Below are 24,159 nucleotides of genomic sequence, written 5' to 3'. Positions count from 1 at the left end.
GTATGTGGTAGATATTGTACTGATACTGTATACTTTATACTACAGTATGTGATCCTCTGAGTGGTTGCTTTTGGTTTTTCTGTGCACGTGTAATGGATGGTGTGTGTTCCATAGGCTGTTTGATGTGGGAGGTCAGAGGTCGGAGAGGAAGAAATGGATCCACTGCTTTGAGGACGTGACAGCCATTATCTTCTGTGTGGCACTGAGTGGGTACGACCAGGTGCTGCATGAAGACGAAACCACGGTGAGTCTCGCACACACACACACACACACACACTTAATTAGTTGTGTCTATATCTCCATAAAACACTCTACAATGCAGCACAGTAAATTCCTTTTAATATGAGTCATGTATGTTTCCTTTGTTGAATACGTCAACATAATAAACAACAGTTTCCTACACCGGTGCTACAGTGCCTTGCGAAAGTATTCACCCCCCTTGGCATTTTTCCTATTTTGTTTTCGTACAACCTGGAATTAAAATGTATTTTGATAGGTTTGTATCATTTGATTTACACAACATGCCTACTGCGTTGAAGATGCAAAATATTTTTTCTAGTGAAACAAGAAATAAGACAAAAAAACAGAACAGTTGTGCATAACTATTCACCTCCCCAAAGTCAATACTTTGTAGAGCCACCTTTTGCAGCAATTACAGCTGCAAGTCTCTTGGGGCATGTCTCTATAAGCTTGGCACATCTAACCACTGGGATTTTTGCCCATTCTTCAAGGCAAAACTGCTCCAGCTCCTTCAAGTAGGATGGGTTCCGCTGGTGTACAGCAATCTTTAAGTCGTACCACAGATTCTCAATTGGATTGAGGTCTGGGCTTTGACTAGGCCATTCCAAGACATTTATAAGTTTTCCCTTAAACCACTCGTGTGTTGCTTTAGCAGTATGCTTAGGGCCATTATCCTGCTGGAAGGTGAACCTCCGTTGCCGTCTCAAATCTCTGGAAGACTGAAACAGGTTTCCCTCAAGTATTTCCCTGTATTTAGCGCCATCCATCATTCCTTCAATTTTGACCAGTTTCCCAGTCCCTTCCGATGAAAAACATCCCCACAGCATGATGCTGCCACCACCATGCTTCACTGTAGGGATGGTGTTCTCTGGGTGATGAGGTGTTGGGTTTGCGCCAGACATAGCATTTTCCTTGATGGCCATAAAGCTCAATTTTAGTCTCATCTGACCAGAGTTCCTTCTTCCATATGTTTGGGGAGTCAACCACACGCCTTCTGGCGAACACCAAACTTGTTTGCTTATTTTTGTCTTTAAGCAATGGCTTTTTTTCTGGCCACTCTTCCGTAAACCCCAGCTCTGTGGAGTGTACGGCTTAAAGTGGTCCTATGGACAGATACTCCAATCTCCGCTGTGGAGCTTTGCAGCTCCTTCAGGGTTATCTTTGGTCTCTTTGTTGCCTCTCTGATTAATGCCCTCCTTGCCTGGTCCGTGAGTTTTGGTGGGCAGCCCTCTCTTGGCAGGTTTGTTGTGGTGCCATATTCTTTCCATTTTTTAATAATGGATTTAATGTTGCTCCGTGGAATGTTCAAAGTTTCTTTTTTTATAACCCAATCATGATCTGTACTTCTCCACAACTTTGTCCCTGACCTGTTTGGAGAGCTCCTTGGTCTTCATGGTGTTGCTTGCTTGGTGGTGCCCCTTGCTTAGTGGTGTTACAGACTCTGGGGCCTTTCAGAACAGGTGTATATATACTGAGATCATGTGACAGATCATGTGACACTTAGATTGCACACAGGTGGACTTTATTTAACTAATTATGTGACTTCTGAAGGTAATTGGTTGCACCAGATCTTATTTAGGGGCTTCATGGCAGAGGGGTGAATACATATGCACGCACCACTTTTCCGGTTTTTATTTTATAAGTCATTTTTTTCATTTCACTTCACCAATTTTGACTATTTTCTTTATGTCCATTACATGAAATCCATTGAAATGACAGTTTGTAATGCAACAAAATAGGAAAACGCCAAGGGGGATGAATACTTTTACAAGGCACTGTATGTACAGTACACATCCAGTGGCGTAACGCAGTTTCGCGAGGACCGAGCAATGAAAACGTGTAACTTCTTGCTATTCTACACATTTAGCTAGGACTGTCTGGGACTGGTCTGAGTGGGGAGGGGAAAACTGAAAATTAGCTGTTATTGGCAGAGAGGTTTGGAACTCTCTTTCTTATTGGTCTACTAATTTACTGTCTGGTGATGTCAACAGGCATGTCATAACTCCATCCCACTAAAACAGTCTGAAATTTCAGTCAATCTTTTCAAACAGCTCTTACACTAAGAGTGAGTGCCTGCTAGGGCTGCGGGGAGGTGTGGTACGCCAGTGTACCACATCCCTGGTTTCCTGCTACTCATGTTGAAATGAAGGGTTCACAATTACCATTACCAGGCCTTTTATCTATGGATCCTCAGGTTAATCTATGCTCTGAAACACATTGCTAATGTACAGTAGCTTACATTGATATGACCGTTTACATGCAAGTGTAGATTCATTTTGGATTCGTTTTTTGATAAACAAAAATATGTGAGGAGCTTTACATAACACAGCATTAGATTAGACCACATAGTTACTGTATTTCTCTCTATGCAAACACAGTAGTAGTCACACTTCCCATCTGGTTCCACCCAGTTCTCTACCATAACCTCTGGTTGTATCAGCTGGTGTTAATGCCCAGGCAAATGAGTTGATTTCCATCCAGTTGCTTAGTTAGTGAGCATCCATGAGCACCCCCATGGCCAATGGCAGTGCGTGAACAGTTTTTTCGGGGGCCTAAATGTGCGATATACATCTCTAACATCCAGTATAATCTCTCCCAGGCCTGTTTAAAAGCCTCATCACATTTATTCTACTGCCATTTCCAAAAGCAGCTGGGTTTATTTTAGAAATATTTCTATAGTTCAGGATAATCCTATTTGAAAATGCAACAAAATGTTTGAGAATAGAATAGGCAATTCCCTTAATTCAGTACAGACTGATTAACAGACATGATAAACCGAACAAGCAAGGAACAATGCTTCTAACAGGTTGACGGGCTCCTAAATCAAAGTTTACCCCTGGACTCCTATACATATGGCCGCACGTGTGTATCAGCACGTACACACACACACACACATTTGCATTCATTTCTCACTCCCTCTATCTGGCTTCCTTTCCCTGTTTTTCCCCTTCATGCAAGTACTGGCACCCACTGAAAGACGTGCACAGCAGGGCACCGAAAAAATGTTTCTACAGCAATCCTGTTCAATAAATGTAACTGCAAGGTTTGGTTTCGGTCCTTCCTGCCTGCTCTACAGTTTTCTCCTTTCATCGTTGGGGGGAGTGTGTGTGTGCGTGCTGGCACATGACTGTGGGTGCGTTTCTGCTTGTGCGAGCGTGCACGTGTGTGTGTTTAAGAGGGGGGAGATGAGTTGGGCTCTTGTGCATGTCCATCTCCGCACCACTGAGCCCCCCCAGCAGCTCTCATCTCTCCTTCAACGGCTTCTCAGCTCCTCTCCTGTCATCTCTCGCCATCGGCTGTCCTCTCTAACCAATCGCCAAATGCTAAAAACCCACCTGGTTCCACAGAGGACCCTCCCACCAAACATGTGTACAGGTATGAAACCTTAAACAAGGCCAAAATCATCTGGAAAGAGTTAAAAGCAGCACTCGTTCTGGTTGTAATGTGATTCTGTGTGTACATCGTATGTATGTACCTGTGTGTATTTACCTGTGAGTGCCTGTGACTTGCACTGTGAGGATGATATGACACTGTCTGTACTCTAGTATGTGTTGCCTTGTTCTCAGAGTTACTTGTCAGAGGCTCAATCAACTGATGAGATAAATGCTAAACTATGGTCATTAGTTTTCCTATCTCTTCTCTTTCTCTCTCTTACATTTTCTAAGAATTACTAACACACCAAGAACAGTCTCTGTGACTCATCTTGTTCTATCAACAGATTATGATTGGCTTTTTCCTCTGCTCTATTTCATCTGATTGGGTTGTGCGAGCCCTCGCTGCTGCTCTAAGTGGAATGTGATTGGCTGTAAAGGAGCAGTCGTGACTTTGTTCTTTGTGTCTTTTCCACTGTTATTGAGAACAAGGCAACAATTCACTCACACCAGAGAGAGTGTCTGCTTCCAACTCTACAAACACCCTGGTGAAATTACGTATCAGTTGTCTAGAAATGTAGTTGCATGCCCTCCCATCCCTGTTCTAGAGAGAAGCACACAGGGTTTGTCCTAGACCAAGGCTACGTACCTAATAACATTGTGCATGAACAAGGCTACCCTCCCAGGAAGCTGAATACTTGTCATACTTAACATATTACCATGACACTGTGGCAAACGGGATCATGGTAATGAAATACTGTAGACACTTTCTTTTAGAATGTTCTTGGATCTCGGGGGAAGTGGCTCATATACAGTTAACGCTTTAGCTCCTGGAAGGGGCATTTAAAGTTTAGTTTCTATTCTTTTGTAGTTTCCATTCTTCACTTGTTTCTCTATTTTTGTGTGGGTGTGACGTAGTTAGAGAGTCACAGAGCAGACTGACTGACGTTGTTTTCTCTACCCACAGAACCGCATGCATGAGTCTATGAAGCTGTTCGACAGCATCTGTAACAACAAATGGTTCACAGACACCTCCATCATTCTATTTCTCAACAAGAAGGACATATTCGAGCAGAAAATTAAGAAATCTCCCCTTAGTATCTGCTTCCCGGAGTACACAGGTAATTGATGTAGAGTGGAGGCTATTGAGCTAGGAGAAAAGAGGGATGGAGTAGCAGCAGGAAGGACAACTAGAAGAAGGGGTAGTGTGGTAATGAGGGATAATGTGTAGAAATGCTTGAAGAGGGATGATTAGCTTTCCGAATCAGAACAGGAGAAGAGGATTCTTTCTCATTTACTCATGCCTTACCTGGCATGACTCCATGTTATCATCTTAGGGCTTATAGTGCAGAGCAGCCAAGGAGTCTGGCTCGCCTGCTGTACTCGCTGTGTAAACCAAGGCCTCCCTCCGCAGTTACAGCATAATCAAGTCACTTAGACAAGCACTAGGTTTTACATTGGGTGTGTAATATTTGGGGAAAAACATTGTTTTGTGTCTGTTCTTGTCCCTATATCTTTTCATTTTTTTTGTCTGCTTATCTTCCCCTTTTATTTTCATCTTTCTACTTCTTCTTTCTTTTATTAACCAACTTCCTTTCCACATCCTGTCTTGGGCCATATATTTTCTCCATTTCCTTTTTCTCCTGCTTTTTCACACCTTTCTGCAGGCACGGACACCTTCATGGAGGCGGTGGGCCACATCCAGTCTCAGTACGAGAGCAGGAACAAGTCCCTCCAAAAGGAAGTGTATGCCCACGTCACCTGTGCCACCGACACCAACAACATCCAGTTTGTGTTTGACGCGGTCACCGACGTCATCATCTCCAACAACCTGCGTGGTTGTGGCCTGTATTAACCCAGAGGATAGGCCCTTCTCCACTTTTCCCTCAGTCTTTTATGCTTTTAGATTTGTTTATATAATAAAACATTTTCATTCAGTTGTAGAAAGAGAGACAGCTGTATTTTAGGCCTCAGGCTTTGCACATCACAAGGAGAGGTGAAGACAGGAAAAAGAGAGGACTCCTGAGTGGAACAATTAGTTTAGTTTGATAAAGAATATAGATTTTGACAATTTGATACAAAAGTCATTTTATGTTTGGCAATATGCTGCATTGTTTACTAAAACACTTACACAATGTTACACAACAGTAATGATTGCCTAACTGGAATTGGGTCACCACCATAAACAAGAATATACAGTTTACAAGGAAAACTGCCCATCTTTACCAACGAAGTATCTCTTTTGCTTATTGAGTAGTAGTCATCTGATATGAGAGGAATTTGTGCCTGGACAGTTTTGTGAAACACTTTGAAGTGGGAATTGGAGTTGAAGAGTTGGAGATGTGTTTTTGGCTAGTGGAAGATGTTACCGTGTAAATAATGTGAATTTCAGGATTTATTTTTGGGTTGAAATATTATTTGTTGTTCCGCTTATATGTCATGTGGGTTCTAAGATTTTTGTATTGGATGGCTTTTTTTGGCTATTGTCTAATATTTGTACGATTCAGTGTAAGATTTGAAAGTACAGCCAAAGATGTTTTCAGCCCTTTACACTGCAGTGGTCTCACTGAAGGGTACATTTCCACAAACCGTACAGTGTATTTGCATAACTAATTGTAGCCCATTTATAATGGAAATTGGTAGCGGTGGTAATCTTCATAAAAGTCACTGCCTGTTGAGTTAGAGCTGTAGAAATATTCACCCGTCATATTTAGTCCAGATTTTCTTGTTGAGGTTTAGGTGCCTCAGCAGTCTCAATCAAGCACTGGGAGTTGTTTGACTTACGTTGATGGTGATTGTCAGTAACTACTTTGCCTTACCGGTGCCAATGCTATATTCTTAATGGGAGAGTCAATAGGATAAGCAGGAAGTATTTAATGTGTGTGAGGTCAAATACGTTAGTATCTGTTTGTAGTATACTGCAATAGAGAGCGTGTGTAGGATGAGGTTATCCAGGAAACAACTGTTCCATTCCTCATTACACAGAACCTCGGGGAGGAAACCAAATGTCACAACACCCTCCCTGTCACTTGCCAGATAATGCCAAACCACTCCAAGAAGGGGAAAAACCTGTTGGTTTCTTGCCAAATAAACCCTGCTCCCTGAGGTTTGATTCCGTCCTCCTCTTTTAGCTGTGCTCTTGTCATGGCTGTAGGAAGCTCTCTACGAAATCACTAGTTTGTCACACCCATGCAGGTGCCGGGTGAGTGTGGGTAGGGCAGATGTTTCCATGACGATCGTTCTCAGCACCACGCCTGCCTTAGCTGGCAGGTGCAGCCTCTTGTGTGTCAGGTGACTCTGACAGCCTGGTTCTCTGGGCTCTGAAAGATTTGTTGACTGTACTGCAGTACACTACAACACCATTGCAGTAAGTTACTGTGTTGCTTCGGTAGGTGCGCAGCAGGAAGCAAAGGCTTTGCCAGCTCCACAACAGGACATGGTCTCTGAGTTCTCATGGGCAGAAGAAATCTCATTCTGTGCCAAATCTGTTGAGACAGTGTTGGTGTGCCACATTTTAAGATTAATAAAAAGCTTGTCCGTGCTGCGGTGTCGGCAAGCAGAGTCACAGCTGGAGTTTTCTATACCAGAGGCTAAACTAAGATGGAAGCCATCAGAAGTCTAGCAGGGCATGTGTGTGTCCCAGAGCACCCGCCCAGATGGTCTCTCTGCTCATCTTATAGCTTGGCCTTACACCTGACTGATGGCCTATAAAGCCTGTGTCCTTGGTCCAGGGAATGAAGGGTAATAAGATCAGGGAACGGCAGGCAGAGAGAACGCTGGGTAATAGAGTTTATGTGCACAGCAGTGAGGCTGATGGATAATGGAGTCTTAGGGCCAAGGTAAAGAGACAGATTGGTAAGTGTGTCTGCTGGAGAGAAACAGATGGGAGGTACAATATGTGGCCCTGAGTAAACTGGATCTCCAGTCTGGTGGTTACCGAGAGAGAGAGAGAGACAGCAGTGGATATGATATACAGTAGTGTGGTCCTCTGATGTAATAGAGGTTAGTTTACCACGTCTGCACTTTGCCTTGGTGGAGATGGTTCACGTGATGTACAGAAGCTGTCTGGAGCTGTAATACAGTTGATTAGCTGTCAGGCTCTCCCAGTACCCAGTGTGTCAGTCCCAGTCAAGCACACACACGCACACACATACAAAACACGCGCACGCATACACACACCAAGGTACTCCCAATCACAGCAGGCTAAACATTCCAATATTTCAACTGCAGCCATAAATAATAAAACAATCGGCACAATAGAACTTTTGAAAAGGAGAATTCTTTCCCTGAATGCATTTCGCCATGTGTTACACAAAGACTGCCTCTGCATGAGCATGGGAGGAATACATTGGAGACTATTCTCTGGAGCTTACCACAACCCCTATGAGGAAATTAAATTGTTGTTCATTTGAAAATGTAGTGTCCGTCCAAACCGTACCAAGCCACCAACCCACAAGCAGCACTAGGATGCTGACAGTACAGTACGTCATGGTATGATTTACTGCCTGTTCTCTAGTAGGTGTTGTTTGTGTCTCACTGATGTAATTATTGTTTGCTCATTCGTCTCTTTCACTGTTATGATTATTTATTGAAGGGTGTATTTATATGAAGGAAATAATAAAGCACCACATGAAACTCTGTCTGACCCTCCCTCGCTCTCTTTTTTTTCTCTCTCCCTCTGTCACTCTCTCCCAGGCCAAGTGCCTGCTTCTTTATGACTCATGGCACTCTCTCTGCGTCATGTTTACCCTGGAAAAGGGAATTATTTAAATAGAGGTCATGGGCTTGATTCAAGTTGGATGATGATCAAGTTTGTGTATGCGCTGTGCAGTGAGTGTTTTGCTCTCTCGCTCTCTCTCTCTACTCTCTTCCCTTGCGCAATGGGATGCTACTGAACTAACTATGAGCGTGTCACCGCCTGCAGTACAGAGCCCAGGGGACTATGAGAAACAAACTACTACCCATTGCACAGCACACTCACACACACTTTACACTAACACACAACACCTCTCTCAGTACCACAACACACACTCTTACAGACACACAATATTTCACTATGTCTCTCCATCCTCTTTCTCTATCTCTCTCTGTATGCATGTTGATGAGAACTGTGAAGGGAGGATTGGTCTGGTCCTGTCTCTCTCTCCCCTGCCCCCTGTTTATCACCTGAGTCATTTTCAGACACACAGACACTGAACACAGCAGCTGCTAGCTGTCTCCTAGAAACATCTCATTATGTCTGATTCTAACCATTCAATGTTCTTTATCGCAGGGCGCAATTGTTCGGATTGGTTCAACAAAGTTTCATTAGAAACCCTTTCTTCTCCTACTTAGCAGTCTGTCCTGTCCGAGTGCTTTGGGAGGCTCTCTCTCTCTCTACTGTCCTCAAGTCATGAAGCTTGGTTCAACTATTCCAGCTTGGTTTTTATTGCTCTGGTGCTAACCTTTCCACATGATCTGTTTCTCTCTCCCTCCCTACCACTCTTCCTCCTCTCTCTCTTCCTCCCTCTGCTTCTGTCCTCCTTTCTCTCTTCCTCCTTTTCTCTCCACTGCAGAATCGCATGCACGAGTCTCTTATGCTGTTCGATTCCATCTGTAACAACAAATTCTTCATTGACACTTCCATCATTCTCTTCCTCAACAAGAAAGATCTGTTTGCCGAAAAGATCAAGAAATCTGCCTTGAGTATCTGTTTCCCTGAGTATACCGGTAAGATTTGTAACTTAATGGACACTTTTTTGTACCTTTTGTAAATGTAAGAATTGGCCAAATCATATCTGCTAGCTGAAACCCTGCAGTTGAGTCTGCAAAAATCCACCTAGGTCTTTACTATGTGATCTTAAAAGAAGTTGACATTGTGGTATATTCAACCACAGGGGTATACAAATATTTAGTTTCTCTAACCCCCCCTTGCCCCCTCTCCCTCCCCTATCTGACAAGGTGAGATGGTCAACCATGGCCTAAGAGAGAATAAAAGCAGAGCCACGCTTGAGCAGTCATGGAGAAGGGATGGCCACTGAGGGCTGTCTCCGTCCCTGTCTGCTCAGGCACAGACAGACAGACACCATACTCTTTCCTCTCCCTGCTTAGAGAGCCGCAGGGGACACTTTTATATATATTTTTTGGCCTTTATTTATCCAGGCGAGTCAATTTAAGGAACAAATTCTTATTTACAATGACGGCCTGGCCAGTGACGACTGGGAAACGCAGTGCAATAAATAATAACAAAATAAACACTGCAGAAGTGGACGTTATTCTGCAGCCTTCCACATCTGGCACACAAAGCTAAGCCAATGGGACTGCTGTATTCTCATGGTAACTAAAGTCACATGGGTTCTCTCAATAGAGTATTGTGATTTTTGCAATAGAGCTAACTACAGATGTAAGATCTTAATTTGATCCCCCTGTTGCAGGAAATACAAAAACTTGTAGTGTAGTTGAGGTTTAAAAAGGCTTCTGAAGTTTGAAATTTCAGACTTGGACGTCCATTAATTATGTCCATTAATTATAATCCACATAATTCACATTTCCTGTTGCTGCAGGATTATTTTCCTTCTGTAGCAAACTGACTCAAACTAGTATCCTACATCTGCATAGTTATGTTTGTTATGATAATATATTTATGTAGCAGAATGTTAAAACATATTGAATGGAATGAATTCAGGCCCTAAAAGCTTTCTTCAGCTTAGTTCTTACTCTTTCACTGTTACCTTTCTCTCTGTTCTGTCTTTCCTCCTTTCTCCCTCGTCCTTTCCTATCTTTTACTCTCTCCATTACCTCCATTACAGGTTCTAACACCTATGATGATGCAGCTGCCTACATCCAAGCACAATTTGAGAGCAAGAACCGCTCGCCTAATAAGGAGATCTACTGTCACCTGACGTGTGCCACGGATACAGGGAACATCCAGGTGGTGTTTGACGCTGTCACTGACATCATCATCGCCAACAACCTGCGAGGCTGTGGTTTGTACTAAGCCCTGACCGCCCCTTCGCCTCACCTCTGGAAATTATTCGAATTCAAAATGCAACTTGGTAAATAATGAAATTTAAAAATAGGCATACGTATATATAAATATATATACAGTACCAGTCAAAAGTTTGGACACACCTACTCATTCAAGGGTTTTTCTTTATTTTTACTATTTTCTACATTGTAGAATGATAGTGAAGACATCAAACTATGAAATAACACATATGGAATCATGTAGAAACCAAAAAAGTGTTAAACAAATCAAAATATATTTGAGATTCTTCAAAGTAGCCACCCTTTGCCTTGATGACAGCTTTGCACACTCTTGGCCTTCTCTTAACTAGTACAAATAAAGAAAGACCCTTGAATGAGTAGGTGTGTCCAAACTTTTGACTGGTACTGTATATAATAGGGCCATACTTGCAAACATTATGAACAGTTTACCTTTAAACTGTTTCCCCCTCTCAAAATGCGCATCAGCCAATTAATATCGTTGATTAGTATCGTTGTTCTATCAAATAACCTGGCACATTTTAGCCCTATCCTAACCTCACCAGCTGACAGTGATTATTCTGTATATCAAATTCCACAAAGATATGAGACTTTTTATCCACCAACCAATGGCATTTCTTGAAATAGGTTAACCCTGGCCACCAGAGGGATATTTTAAACCTATTTGCTATGGAATGTTAGGCCTATGTAGAACACAAATTCATCATTAAGTTTTTTTATTTCACCTTTATTTAACCAGGTAGGCCAGTTGAGAACAAGTTCTCATTTACGACTGCGACCTGGCCAAGATAAAGCAAAGCAGTGAGACACAAACAACAACACAGAGTTACACGTGGGATAAACAAAAGTACAGTCAATAACAATAGAAAAATCTATATACATTGTGTGCAAATGGAGTAAGGAGGTAAGGCAATAAATAGGCCATAGTAGCGAAGTAATTACAATTTGTGCAGATGATGATGGGCAAGTAGAAATACTGGTGTGCAAAAGAGCAAAAAAAGTCAATTAAAAACAATGTGGGGATGAGGTAGGTAGATTGGATGGGCTATTTACAGATGGGCTGTGTACAGCTGCAGCGATCGGTTAGCTGCTCAGATAGCTTATGCTTAAAGTTAGTGAGGGAGATATAAGTCTCCAACTTCAGCGATTTTTGCAATTCGTTCCAGTCATTGGCAGCAGAGAACTGGGAGGAAAGGCGGCCAAAGGAGGTGTTGGCTTTGGGGGTGACCAGTGAGACATACCTGCTGGAGTGCGTGCTACGGGTGGGTGTTGTGGTGACCAGTGAGATAAGGCGGAGCTTTACCTAGCAAAGACTTTTAGATGACCTGGAGCCAGTGGGTCTGGCGACGAATTGCGAGACGTTGATTCAGTTTTGACCTAAACTTTATTAAACATGCACCATTCTAAGTGGCGAAATGTGGCTCCGGTGTGCTCCAGCTGATCTGCACCCCTGTATAGCAGTGGCCTATATGTCAGTCTGCAAGAGGGAGTCCAAGAAGCGTCTCATTAAATATATTTGTAATTTACAAGGTTTTCGCAACACACTATCACAACTAACTAACACACTATCACAATAAATGTAATTCTACATTTCAAAGGAAAAAAACTATATCTCACCTGGAATTCGAACTTGCTGCAAACAACAAAAATTACCGGAAGTCAAGATCACAACAGTGAGCTATCTGTCCAATTGAAATTGTGTGTGTGTTTTAGTAACTTTGATTAGCAGATCAACGTGCGACTTTGGTCACGTCCAACTATGTCAACATTGGTAATTGGCTGATACAGAATTTGTTACAGGAAATAATCATGTCCAGCTGGTGGTGTTATCATATGGCTAAATATGCCAGGTTATCTAATGGGAAAAGCTAACAAGTAGCGTTCTATCACGTGCAACTACATCAACGATTTTAATTGACTGGTGTGGATTTAAATGTAAACGTTCTAATGTTCGCAAGTATGGCCCCATTGTTTTTGGTTTGTCTTCGAAGAGCTGCCAACAGAACTGATTTCTTATAGAAACCCAGCCTTTAAAATTTTAGAACAAAGTTGAGAACTCGTTTAATGTTTGTTTTTTCCCCTTCCCGACTGTGTCTTTTTGTTTTTAACAAAACAACCCTGTTTTTCATAATGTTTTTGTAATTTTTTATGTTTTTGTTTATCATGTCTATATTTATTACATGAATATCAGTCCATGGGTGACCTGTACACATTTGCCTGAGTATATTACTGTTGTAATTATGCTGAAAACTGCTCTAGCTCTAACAGTGGCTATGATAGGTATGATGGTCATGAGTACGACAGTCAAGATCAGTTTCTTTCTTTTGTACCAGACTGGGTTTTCATGGTAATCCTAGAAGTTCTGTTCAGCTATTTGATCATTTAGTTAAAAGGAAACACCCAGGATTGATGCGTCCTTTTTCCACCCATCCCTTCCTGTCACTCCGGTGGGCCTTTGCCATTGGTTGTGTGGATTTTGGAGCGGGGAGTCACAGCGTGACCCAAAGCCTCTGAACCGGATATCTGAAAAGTGTCATATCAGTGCCAACCCCAGGAGAATGACAGGTTTGGAGATAGTCCTAGGAACACGTTGTTACTGTAATGAATACCTATTAACATGATCATGTAAGGAACTTCTACTTTTTTATGATCATTTATTAATTTATTTATTTATTGTCTGTCCCACACACCACCTCTGCACTCACCACACACCTTGTACTTTATTCCTCCACTCATCTTTTCCTAGCACCCACCTCTCTCACCTATCGTTTAATTGTTTTGGGTTGGCCATTAGCTGAGTAGTGGTGTCTATCGTCACGCCTCCTGACACAAATAGCATGAGCAACCCTTCAGCCTTTGTAGAAAAAAAGAGAGAGATAAACGCGTCACATAGAAAATATTGAGAAAAAATCCTACAAAATCCACAAAAAAGGTAAAAGAAATGGAAAAACGAAAGAAAAAAGACAACAGCGACATAAAAAGACAACCGTCATATGCACTGGGTGTATGGACTGGGAGATTTGAGGTCAAGGGTCATTGGACTGTGTGTCTTGGTAGAAAGCTGTAGATCCTTGGGTTCTAAAATCTTTACAATGTGGAACTGTTGAAGAAAAAATGTACAAAAAAGAATGATTATGACAATAATAACAATGCAGAAAATGATGATGAATTACAATATCAATGATAATGATGATTCTGTAATATTATTAAAGTATATTTCTTGTGCTTTGTAGCTACAGAAAAAAATGTTTCTCTCTCCCCCATTTCAAAAAATGTTTGGCAAGGGTTCCCGTGATCCACACCGTTTTTACTGACTTACTGATGTTTATGAACTGTACTGATTATTTCTGCCTGTTCTCCCTGCATTACAGTGTCTTTACTTAGCCTGACTTATATATATATATATATAATATCTATTTTTTTTATTTTGGAAGAACCACTTTGGAGCACGTCCTGCCCCGTTGCTGTTAAGGGTGGGGTGTGTACGCGACTGTACAGATTCATGCGCTTTCTTTTATTTTGGGGGAATTGTACTCAAACACCTTCCAGGTCTGCATAGAAAAGCACAGCTCTTAATTCACACATAGATTTGGAAAGATGTATCTCTCCTCCCTATCTGCCTTCTTGATTTAAATGTTTTTAAAGAATACTGTGTATTATTACATATACCAGTTTGGCATTCTTTTTCCTTTGATCCCCTCCTTTTTCCTCAATTTTTTATCCCAGTAAATGCTTTTCCGTGCTGCTTTTTCTCCCTCCTCTTTAGTGAATGGTTGTTCTTTCATGTGGGATGTTCGTGCTGGAATACCAATCGAATGTAGTGTTTACATTAAAAGCCACAGTTTTCATGACTACAACTTGGGGCCTTCTGATTCTTATTGTCACTGATAATTAACCTTCTATCTATTACACTGTCCTGACACCTATCTATTACACTGTCCTGACACCTATCTATTACACTGTCCTCTGGCACCTGACACCTATCTATTACACTGTCCTGACACCTATCTATTACACTGTCCTGACACCTATCTATTACACTGTCCTGACACCTATCTATTACACTGTCCTCTGGCACCTGACACCTATCTATTACACTGTCCTGACACCTATCTATTACACTGTCCTCTGGCACCTGACACCTATCTATTACACTGTCCTGACACCTATCTATTACACTGTCCTGACACCTATCTATTACACTGTCCTGACACCTATCTATTACACTGTCCTGACACCTATCTATTACACTGTCCTGACACCTATCTATTACACTGTCCTCTGGCACCTGACACCTATCTATTACACTGTCCTGACACCTATCTATTACACTGTCCTGACACCTATCTATTACACTGTCCTGACACCTATCTATTACACTGTCCTCTGGCACCTGACACCTATCTATTACACTGTCCTGACACCTATCTATTACACTGTCCTGACACCTATCTATTACACTGTCCTGACACCTATCTATTACACTGTCCTGACACCTATCTATTACACTGTCCTGACACCTATCTATTACACTGTCCTCTGGCACCTGACACCTATCTATTACACTGTCCTGACACCTATCTATTACACTGTCCTCTGGCACCTGACACCTATCTATTACACTGTCCTGACACCTATCTATTACACTGTCCTCTGGCACCTGACACCTATCTATTACACTGTCCTGACACCTATCTATTACACTGTCCTCTGGCACCTGACACCTATCTATTACACTGTCCTGACACCTATCTATTACACTGTCCTCTGGCACCTGACACCTATCTATTACACTGTTCTCTGGCACCTGACACCTTCTATCTATTACACTGTCCTGACACCTATCTATTACACTGTCCTCTGGCACCTGACACCTATCTATTACACTGTCCTGACACCTATCTATTACACTGTCCTCTGGCACCTGACACCTATCTATTACACTGTCCTGACACCTATCTATTACACTGTCCTGACACCTATCTATTACACTGTCCTCTGGCACCTGACACCTATCTATTACACTGTCCTCTGGCACCTGACACCTTCTATCTATTACACTGTCCTGACACCTATCTATTACACTGTCCTCTGGCACCTGACACCTATCTATTACACTGTCCTCTGGCACCTGACACCTTCTATCTATTACACTGTCCTCTGGCACCTGACACCTTCTATCTATTACACTGTCCTCTGGCACCTGACACCTATCTATTACACTGTCCTCTGGCACCTGACACCTTCTATCTATTACATTGTCCTCTGGCACCTGACACCTATCTATTACACTGTCCTCTGGCACCTGACACCTTCTATCTATTACACTGTCCTCTGACACCTGACACCTATCTATTACACTGTCCTCTGGCACCTGACACCTTCTATCTATTACACTGTCCTCTGGCACCTGACACCTTCTATCTATTACACTGTCCTCTGACACCTGACACCTATCTATTACACTGTCCTCTGGCACCTGACACCTATCTATTACACTGTCCTCTGGCACCTGACACCTATCTATTACACTGTCCTCTGGCACCTGACACCTTCTATCTATTACACTGTCCTCTGGCACCTGACACCTTCTATCTATTACACTGTCCTCTGGCACCTGACACCTTCTATCTATTACACTGTCCTCTGGCACCTGACACCTTCTATCTATTACACTGTCCTCTGGCACCTGACACCTTCTATCTATTACACTGTCCTCTGGCACCTGACACCTTCTATCTATTACACTGTCCTCTGGCACCTGACACCTTCTATCTATTACACTGTCCTCTGGCACCTGACACCTTCTATCTATTACACTGTCCTCTGGCACCTGACACCTTCTATCTATTACACTGTCCTCTGGCACCTGACACCTTCTATCTATTACACTGTCCTCTGGCACCTGACACCTTCTATCTATTACACTGTCGTCTGGCACCTGACACCTATCTATTACACTGTCCTCTGGCACCTGACACCTTCTAGCACTTGACACCTTCCGGCACTTGACAAACTACTAATAAGATAAACAACGCTGTGAAACTGAGCTAGGGAGGTAAGTAAGAATGCACGAAACAACATAACTAGGGCTGTGGTCATGACATTTTGTCAGCCATGATTGTCAAGCAAATAACTGCTGGTCTCACAGTAATTGACCGTTAATTAACATAAACACGTTTAGCATCTCCTGGCTTCCACACGTAGCCTACAAGCCGCTGATGCAGACCTTTGGAACATCTACAGTACATTTAAAAAGTCTAATAAATCCATGTAATATAGCCTACACCTTCACAATAAATCCATTATTTATTTTAGACAGATTTAAAGAAACACGATATGAAGGAAATGTAGTCTATTTCAGAACAGAAATGCATACACTGAGTTGTCCTTATGTTAGGTCCTGATCTGGCTATGCCATATGGCTGTGTGCTACTCTAGTTCATTTACCAGACAAGATTTGCTTAGAATTCCATGGCATTATTTTATAAAATTATATAAGTCTGAAGAATACAATTGAACATAGCTGAATAAAATATAAAGGATATTTTCTCCAAACGATTTCTGAGGGAGTGTGCACATGCGGCTATTCTGTGTTGCGTGGTTAACAAAGAAACAGGTCCTCCGATATGCTTCATTTAGAGTTTTATTTATGCGACTTTAGTTGTGCTACAAACGCTATATGTTTAGATTTTTAATACATTCTAAGGCTGCATGATGAGACTCTAATGATGATTTGAAAAAAGTTGCATGAAAGGCATGAGCTCTGCTTTGTTTCTTAAGCAGACTGCACACACTTCATCAGTCTGTCATTCACAATTTGACAAGCACTTGATAATATTCTCACCAGGCCTAGAATTTCCTGGCGGCATCGCCTTTGTGTGGCCGTTAAGCCCCCTAAACAAAATCCATGCCTTTTGCAGCCCAAGTGGCCATTGTGCCCTTGGGCTGAATATAATAATTATAACTCCCTTCTCCAGGCTGCCAATCACCATGCTCCGAAGCACCTTTCCCTCACATATCTCAATTGTTATTAACTAATGCCCATCACGTGATCTGGTCCTTCTCACGGGCATCACAGCTCTGAAGTGGGCTGCAAATGAAGACAGACACACCAGAGATGTAACTGTTTAAGTCCTTATTGAATTCCGAGGCCCATATTGAAAGTGTTAGAAGAACTGTCCACGTTGACTTTTCGTCAGCCAACAAGATGAGTAGGTCTAACAAACAGCTAAAGCACTAGCCTACAGTATGTCAATCTACTATCCCCCATAGTACAAAAGCTGACCTATTCTATTGGTCAACTTGTCCTTCTGTGCAATAAATAAATATTCCAAACATAGTCTGGGACAGTTGTGGGATGCAATAGATCCCAAATTAATACAACCACTAGCATAAAAAAAAAATGTAAAAGCACTGAGGCTTATGCAACAAATCAGAATGTTTAGCTTAACATTTTGCTAAACTATTAGGCTATTTCTTCACATTATAAGCGCAGCAATGTGCACACAGCAGTAGGCTATACACGCAATGGTTCCAAAATGCAATCATAGGGGGAAAACACCACTCTCAAAAGTGACCACAAATGTGATTATGCATATAATGCTTTATTATGAAGGTGCATTTGCATGGTGAAAATGATCTTCCCCAAACTTGAAACTCACACGCCGCCTATGTATGCCAGTTAGGCACTACACATGTAAAGCAAATGAATGTGCTTAAATTTAAGAAGTTATTTGGCCACCTTAGTTGTGATACAAACCTTATCAAAACATAGAGGCCTATGGGCTAGGCTACATGAGGTGTGCGACTATGATTTGAAAAAGTTGCAAAAAAAGGCATGAACTGTTTCTTGCCTTATACTGCACATGCTGGGAATCATTCACCCATCAGTCTATTCTTAATGGAATCTTGTCTTTACATATATGTGTAAAATGAGTTTTGATTTAGAATGGACCATTATCATGCACCTGTCTTGGAACAGGGGCAGCGTGAAAAAATACATGTCATCTATGTAGTTAAATAGCGAATGGAGGACGCTTTTCCCTGTGGTTAATTTTCATGCCAGCCAGGTAGGCTATACTCCTGTTGTAAAGCGAAGCAATGTGCTTAATATTAAGAAAGTTGAGAAATAAATATACTAGATCTCCTCCTCTATTAATAGAGGCCATCAAAACGCTGTTGTTTCACGTAATTGCATAGCCCATAGAAATGTTGCGCAACATGAACTCATGGGCTCTTGTGAAATGTTTGATTCGATTTTTTATTACGTTTGCATTTATGGCAGAGTGATTAGAGGGACAATAGAGTGCTGAGTACCAGGCAGTTAGCAAGATTAGTAGGCTACTAATGACCATCAGCAGCATCAGAGCTTGGAGAAGTCTAGTTAGTCTGACTTAACGGTCACTTGGAATTTGACTGCAGTCATGACTCGTGACCGCCGATGTGGAGGTAATATGGTCACCATAACAGCTCTAAACATAACTACCAATCATTCCACAAGCTTAAACTAGGTTGGATAAGAATTTTGGGTTGTGACTCATCTGATAGATTGAGTGTGTGAGTGTCAGTGGAGGCTGCTGAGGGGAGGAAGGCTCGTAATAATGTCTGGAATGGAATCAAACATATAGAAACCATGTATTTGATACCATTCCAAGTATTCCGCTCCAGCCATTACCACCAGCCCATCCTCCCTAATTAAGGTGCCACTAATTTCCTGTGGTGAGTGTGTGATGGAGGCCCATATTCAGTGAAATAGCTGTGAGGAGGGAGGTGAGAGGGGATGAAAGGATCACTTCCCCTCCGTCCGTCCCCCTGCCTGCAGAAAGGATGTCCTGCTGCTAGCTGACATCTCTGCTGGGCAGGGGATGGAGGGAGTCAGCTCAGCCCAGGGGGGTACACATAGGCTACACACACCATGCATGAGGCTGACTGCCTCATAGACCCACACCCCATCCATGAGACACCCCATCCATGAGAATACAGATATGGATCTGTTGGTCACAGATATCTTTAAAAAGGTAGGGTTGTGGATCAGAAAACCAGTTAGTATCTGGTGTGACCACCATTTGCCTCATGCAGCACAACACATGTCATTCGCATAGAGTTGATCAGGCTGTTGATTGTGGCCTGTGGAATGTTGTCCCACTCCTCTTTAACAGCTGTGCGAAGTTGCTGGATATTGGCGGGAACTGGAACACGCATGCTCAATGGGTGGTGACATGTCTGGTAAGTATGCAGGTATTGGAAGAACTGGGACATTTTCAGCTTCCAAGAATTGTGTACAGATCCTTGCGACATGGGATCGTGCATTATCATGCTGAAACATGAGGTGATGGTGGCGGATGAATGGCACAATAATGGGCCTCAGGATCTCGTCACGTTATCTCTGTGCATTTAAATTGCCATAGATAAAATGCAATATTGTCTGTTGTCCGTGGCTTATGCCTGCCCATGCCATAATCCCACCGCCACCATGGGGCACTCTGTTCACAACGTTGACATAAGCAAACCGCTCGCCCACACGACACCATCTGCCCAGTATTGTTGAAACCCAGATTCATCCGGGAAAAGCACACTTCTCCAGCATGCCAGTAGCCATCGAAGGTGAACATTTGCCCACTGAAGTTGGTTATGACCCTGGTGAGGACAACAAGCAGGCAGATGAGCTTCCCTGAGATGGTTTTTGACAGTTTGTGAAGAAATTGTTTGTTTGTGCAAACCCACAGTTTCATCAGCTGTCTGGGTATCTGGTCTCAGACGATCCCGCACGTGAAGATTGTCCAAGTTCAACTTTCCCCCGATGCCTTGAGATGGATGAAATCATACCTTGAAGGCAGAACTCAGTGTGTCAGAGGGAGAAATGAGCTGTCGCCCACTCTTAGCTATGATGTGGGCGTGCCCCAATGGTCAATACTGGGGTCCCTCCTGTTCAGCCTGTACATTAATGATCTGCCTTCTGTCTGCACTGGGTCTGAAGTTCAAATGTATGCAGATGATACAGTGATATATGTGCATGCAAAGCGCAAACAACAAGCTGCACAAGAACTCACTACTGTAATGGTCCAGGTTACAAAGTGGCTCAGTGGCTCGTGTTTGCATCTCAATGTAAAAAGAATTGTCTGCATGTTCTTCTCAAAGAGGGCAACAGATGCTACTGAGCCAGATGTCTATGTGTCAGGGGAGAAGCTCCAGGTGGTATCTGGTTTTAAGTACCTTGGCATCATACTTGATTCCAACCACTCTTTAAAAACCAGGTGAAAATAACCAAATTCAACCTAGCTAATTTCCGATTTATACGAAATTGTTTGAATACAGAAGTAGCAAAACTGTATTTCAAATCTATGATACTCCCCAACTTAACATACTGCTTGACTAGTTGGGCCCAAGCTTGCTGTACAACATTAAAACCTATTCAGTCTGTCTACAAACAGGCTCTCAAAGTGCTTGATAGGAAGCCCAATAGCCATCATTACTGTTACATCCTCAGAAAGCATGAGCTCCTGAGTTGGGAAAATCTTGTGCAATACACCGACGCATGTCTTGTATTCAAGATCCTAAATGGCCTGGCTAGATCCTAGATGGCCCAACTCAGTATTTTTGTTCAACAGAAAACCCAAACATATGGCAGAAGATCCACAAGGTCTGCCATGAGAGGTGACTGTATAGTTCCCTTAAAGAAAAGCACCATTAGTAAATCCGCTTTCTCTGTGAGAGCTTCTCATGTCTGGAATACACTGCCATCAGACACACATAACTGCACCACCTATCACACTTTCACAAAAAACATGAAGACATGGCTAAAGGTCAATCAGATTTGTGAACACAATCCTTAGATGTGTATTGCCGCTTTTGATGTTGTCTGTTGTCCGAAGCTTGTGAGGTGTGGAAATACTTTGTTTGCTTTTATGGATTTTGTCTTGTTGCTTTTTGTTCTATGTTGCTCTGTCTGTATGCTATGTCTTGCTTGTCCTATGTTGCTCTGCGTGTGCTCACTGCTCAATGATTGTCTATATTGTAATTGTTTTTAATAACCTGCCCAGGGACTTCGGTTGAAAATTAGCCGGCTGGCTAAAACCGACACTACTGAAATGTTGATTCATGTGCACTGTCCCTGTAAAAATAAAATAAACTCAAACTCAAGAAGCCGGATGTGGAGGTCCTGGGCTGGCGTGGTTACACGTGGTCTGCGGTTGTGAGGCCGGTTGGACATACTACCAAATTCTCTAAAACTATGTTGGAGGCGGCTTATGGTAGAGAAATGAACATTACATTCTCTGGCAACAGCACTAGTGGACATTCCTGCAGTCAGCATGCCAATTGCACACTCCCTCAAAACTTAAGACATCTGTGGCATTGTGTTGTGTGACAAAACTGCACATTTTAGAGTGGCCTTCTATTGTCCCCAGCACAAGGTGCACCTGTGTAATGATCATGCTGTTTAATCAGCTTCTTGATATGCCACACCTGTCAGGTGGATGAATTATCTTGGCAGAGGAGAAATGCTCACTAACAGGGATGTAAACAAATTTGTGGCCAAAATCTGAGAGAAATAAGCTTATTGTGTGAATGGAAGATTTCTCTGATCTTTTATTTCAGCTCATGAAACATGGGACCATGTTGGGTTTATATTTTCGTTCAGTGTAGTAACAATCTGGTATTTTTTGTGGATGGGCAAAAGAACCAACAGCATTGCAAATCTGAGAAATTAAGTATGTAGTAGAATAAGCCAGAGAGCTGATTGTCTGAAAGAGAGAGAGAGCGAGAGAGAGAGAGAGAGAGAGAGAGTTTTGTCATTCAGTACAGAAGCACACAGTCATGCCCAAGAAGGGGGACTCAGCTTCTGATTGGGCAGACTGCTGAGGCTGCAAGTTCAGTGGGTTCAGCCATGGCACAGATAGATGGAGAGAGAGAGACAAGGAAGGAGAGAGGGAATGATTGTGAAGGGTGAGAAGAGGAAGAGGGTAGATAGGAAGTGAGGGAGGATGGTGCTTGATGAAATAGAGTGGCGTGTTGATTTGCAGTTGTCTTGAACTGTGCATTAGAGACTTGAGCTTGGACACTACATAGTGAAAGAACATGAATAGTATTACCAGAGGGCCGTTATTTTAAAAACACCCAAATCTATTTGAAATATGGGATTATTAAGGGATTAGCTATGCATCACAAAATGCAAACAAACATGTAAATCATCTCAACAAACATCACATTTTGCTAATTCAGAAGGTCACCAGTATCAGTGGAATTATAATACTGTCACGACTACAGTGACATACTTCAGCAGGCTACGTCTGGCCAGCCTGATTCCTTAGCATGACAGACTGTTTTATCAGTGTTGGAGAGAGGGAGATCGAGGAAGAGCAAGAGGGAGTGTTTATTTTAAAGATGGCATCAGCAGATGGGTGGGTACTGAATGGGTTCTATGGTCTGAGCTCTGTGTAATGGAGCAATTGCACCATCTTCTGGTCGAAAAGGGAAGGTCCATTTGTGGTCCCGCCTCTCGATGAATTACTGTAGTGATATACTGTACCCTTACAGTACTTTACTTTCTAAAATTAAAGCATGGCATTATATCAAAAAACAGACCGTGACATTTTAGGACGTGGAGCATTGCGTTTACTCACCGGTCAACCACGTAACCTACACTCACTTAGACATATAGCCTAGTTGTCGCATAAACACACACACACACACACACACACACACACACACACACACACCACACACACACACACACACTTCTCTCATCTATCAAGACAAGTTTGTGGTTGTAAAGGCTGACATATCTTAGAGCTCAGGTTTAGAGCTGAGAAGTAGATGTATTATCACATGCTTTCTGAGAAAGAGCTGCTATTCTGTCTGGTCCTTGAGACTCATAGTCGGCCTATATTCTCTCCTCTTCATGCAGTGCACTAGAACTGGACTGTGTGTCTTGCTCATGCATGCTTTGTCTGTCTGGAACAGTCAGGGTGTGAGGTCACCGTGAGTGAATTCAGAGTCTCGGAATGCCCCAAAACTCCTGTGCCTTATTCCTGTCCCCGCCAGCCTCACATCACACACCAACCAACAGGATATTTATAGCACAGCAGTGCTGTCTGTCTGTTGCTAGCAGAATTCTCAAGCTAGCAGTCCCCTTTTCGTTTACAAGATGAAATGTTCCATGAAAATTGCTACTATACAAATCATTGTATATACAGTTGACTGGGTTACCCAACCAACCCATGTATTTGTCTGTACAGTGTGAATGCATCTGAGCTGTAGGCTTATTCCTCCTAGCCACATAGGGCTTTTGCCTTAACATCCTGTACAGTATTAGATTAAACAATGCATAACACACTCACACAAATGAATACCTAAGTGCCCGCTCATGGGAATGGACATGGACAATAGTGTTGCCTCTGAGAAGGGTCCTGAGAGTCTTCTCAGATAGAAAGCCAGACTGCTGCCTGTAAGACATCTGCTCACATGTACATTTTCCTCTATTGTGTCTTATTTATTCTGGGGGGAGGGGGGTGTCATTGTCATTGAATGATCCTTGAATGAAGAGAAAGTGCTGATCATGTTT

The 24,159-nt window shown here is 42.5% G+C and overlaps 1 protein-coding gene across 2 annotated transcripts in view; it reads left to right on the top strand.

Annotated features, from left to right (window-relative positions):
* LOC106560843 (guanine nucleotide-binding protein G(o) subunit alpha) overlaps nt 1-14,452 on the top strand; it is a 144,905-nt gene extending 130,453 nt beyond the window's left edge. The window contains exons 6-8 of one of the 2 annotated variants that reach the window (XM_014124202.3): nt 115-244; nt 9,167-9,320; nt 10,400-14,452. In XM_014124202.3, coding sequence (XP_013979677.1) covers nt 115-244; nt 9,167-9,320; nt 10,400-10,587 — 472 coding nt within the window. In that variant the 3' untranslated portion in view covers nt 10,588-14,452. Of the gene's footprint in view, nt 1-114; nt 245-4,578; nt 4,733-5,278; nt 8,252-9,166; nt 9,321-10,399 lie in introns of those variants that run through there. The other variant, XM_014124203.3, reaches the window with a different exon arrangement.
* The last annotated feature ends 9,707 nt before the right edge of the window (nt 14,453-24,159 follow it).

The sequence above is a fragment of the Salmo salar genome, chromosome 10, assembly GCF_965601325.2.
Source record: "Salmo salar chromosome 10, fSalSal1, whole genome shotgun sequence".
Taxonomy (NCBI): domain Eukaryota; kingdom Metazoa; phylum Chordata; class Actinopteri; order Salmoniformes; family Salmonidae; genus Salmo; species Salmo salar.
This window is presented reverse-complemented; position numbering and strand designations above follow the sequence as displayed.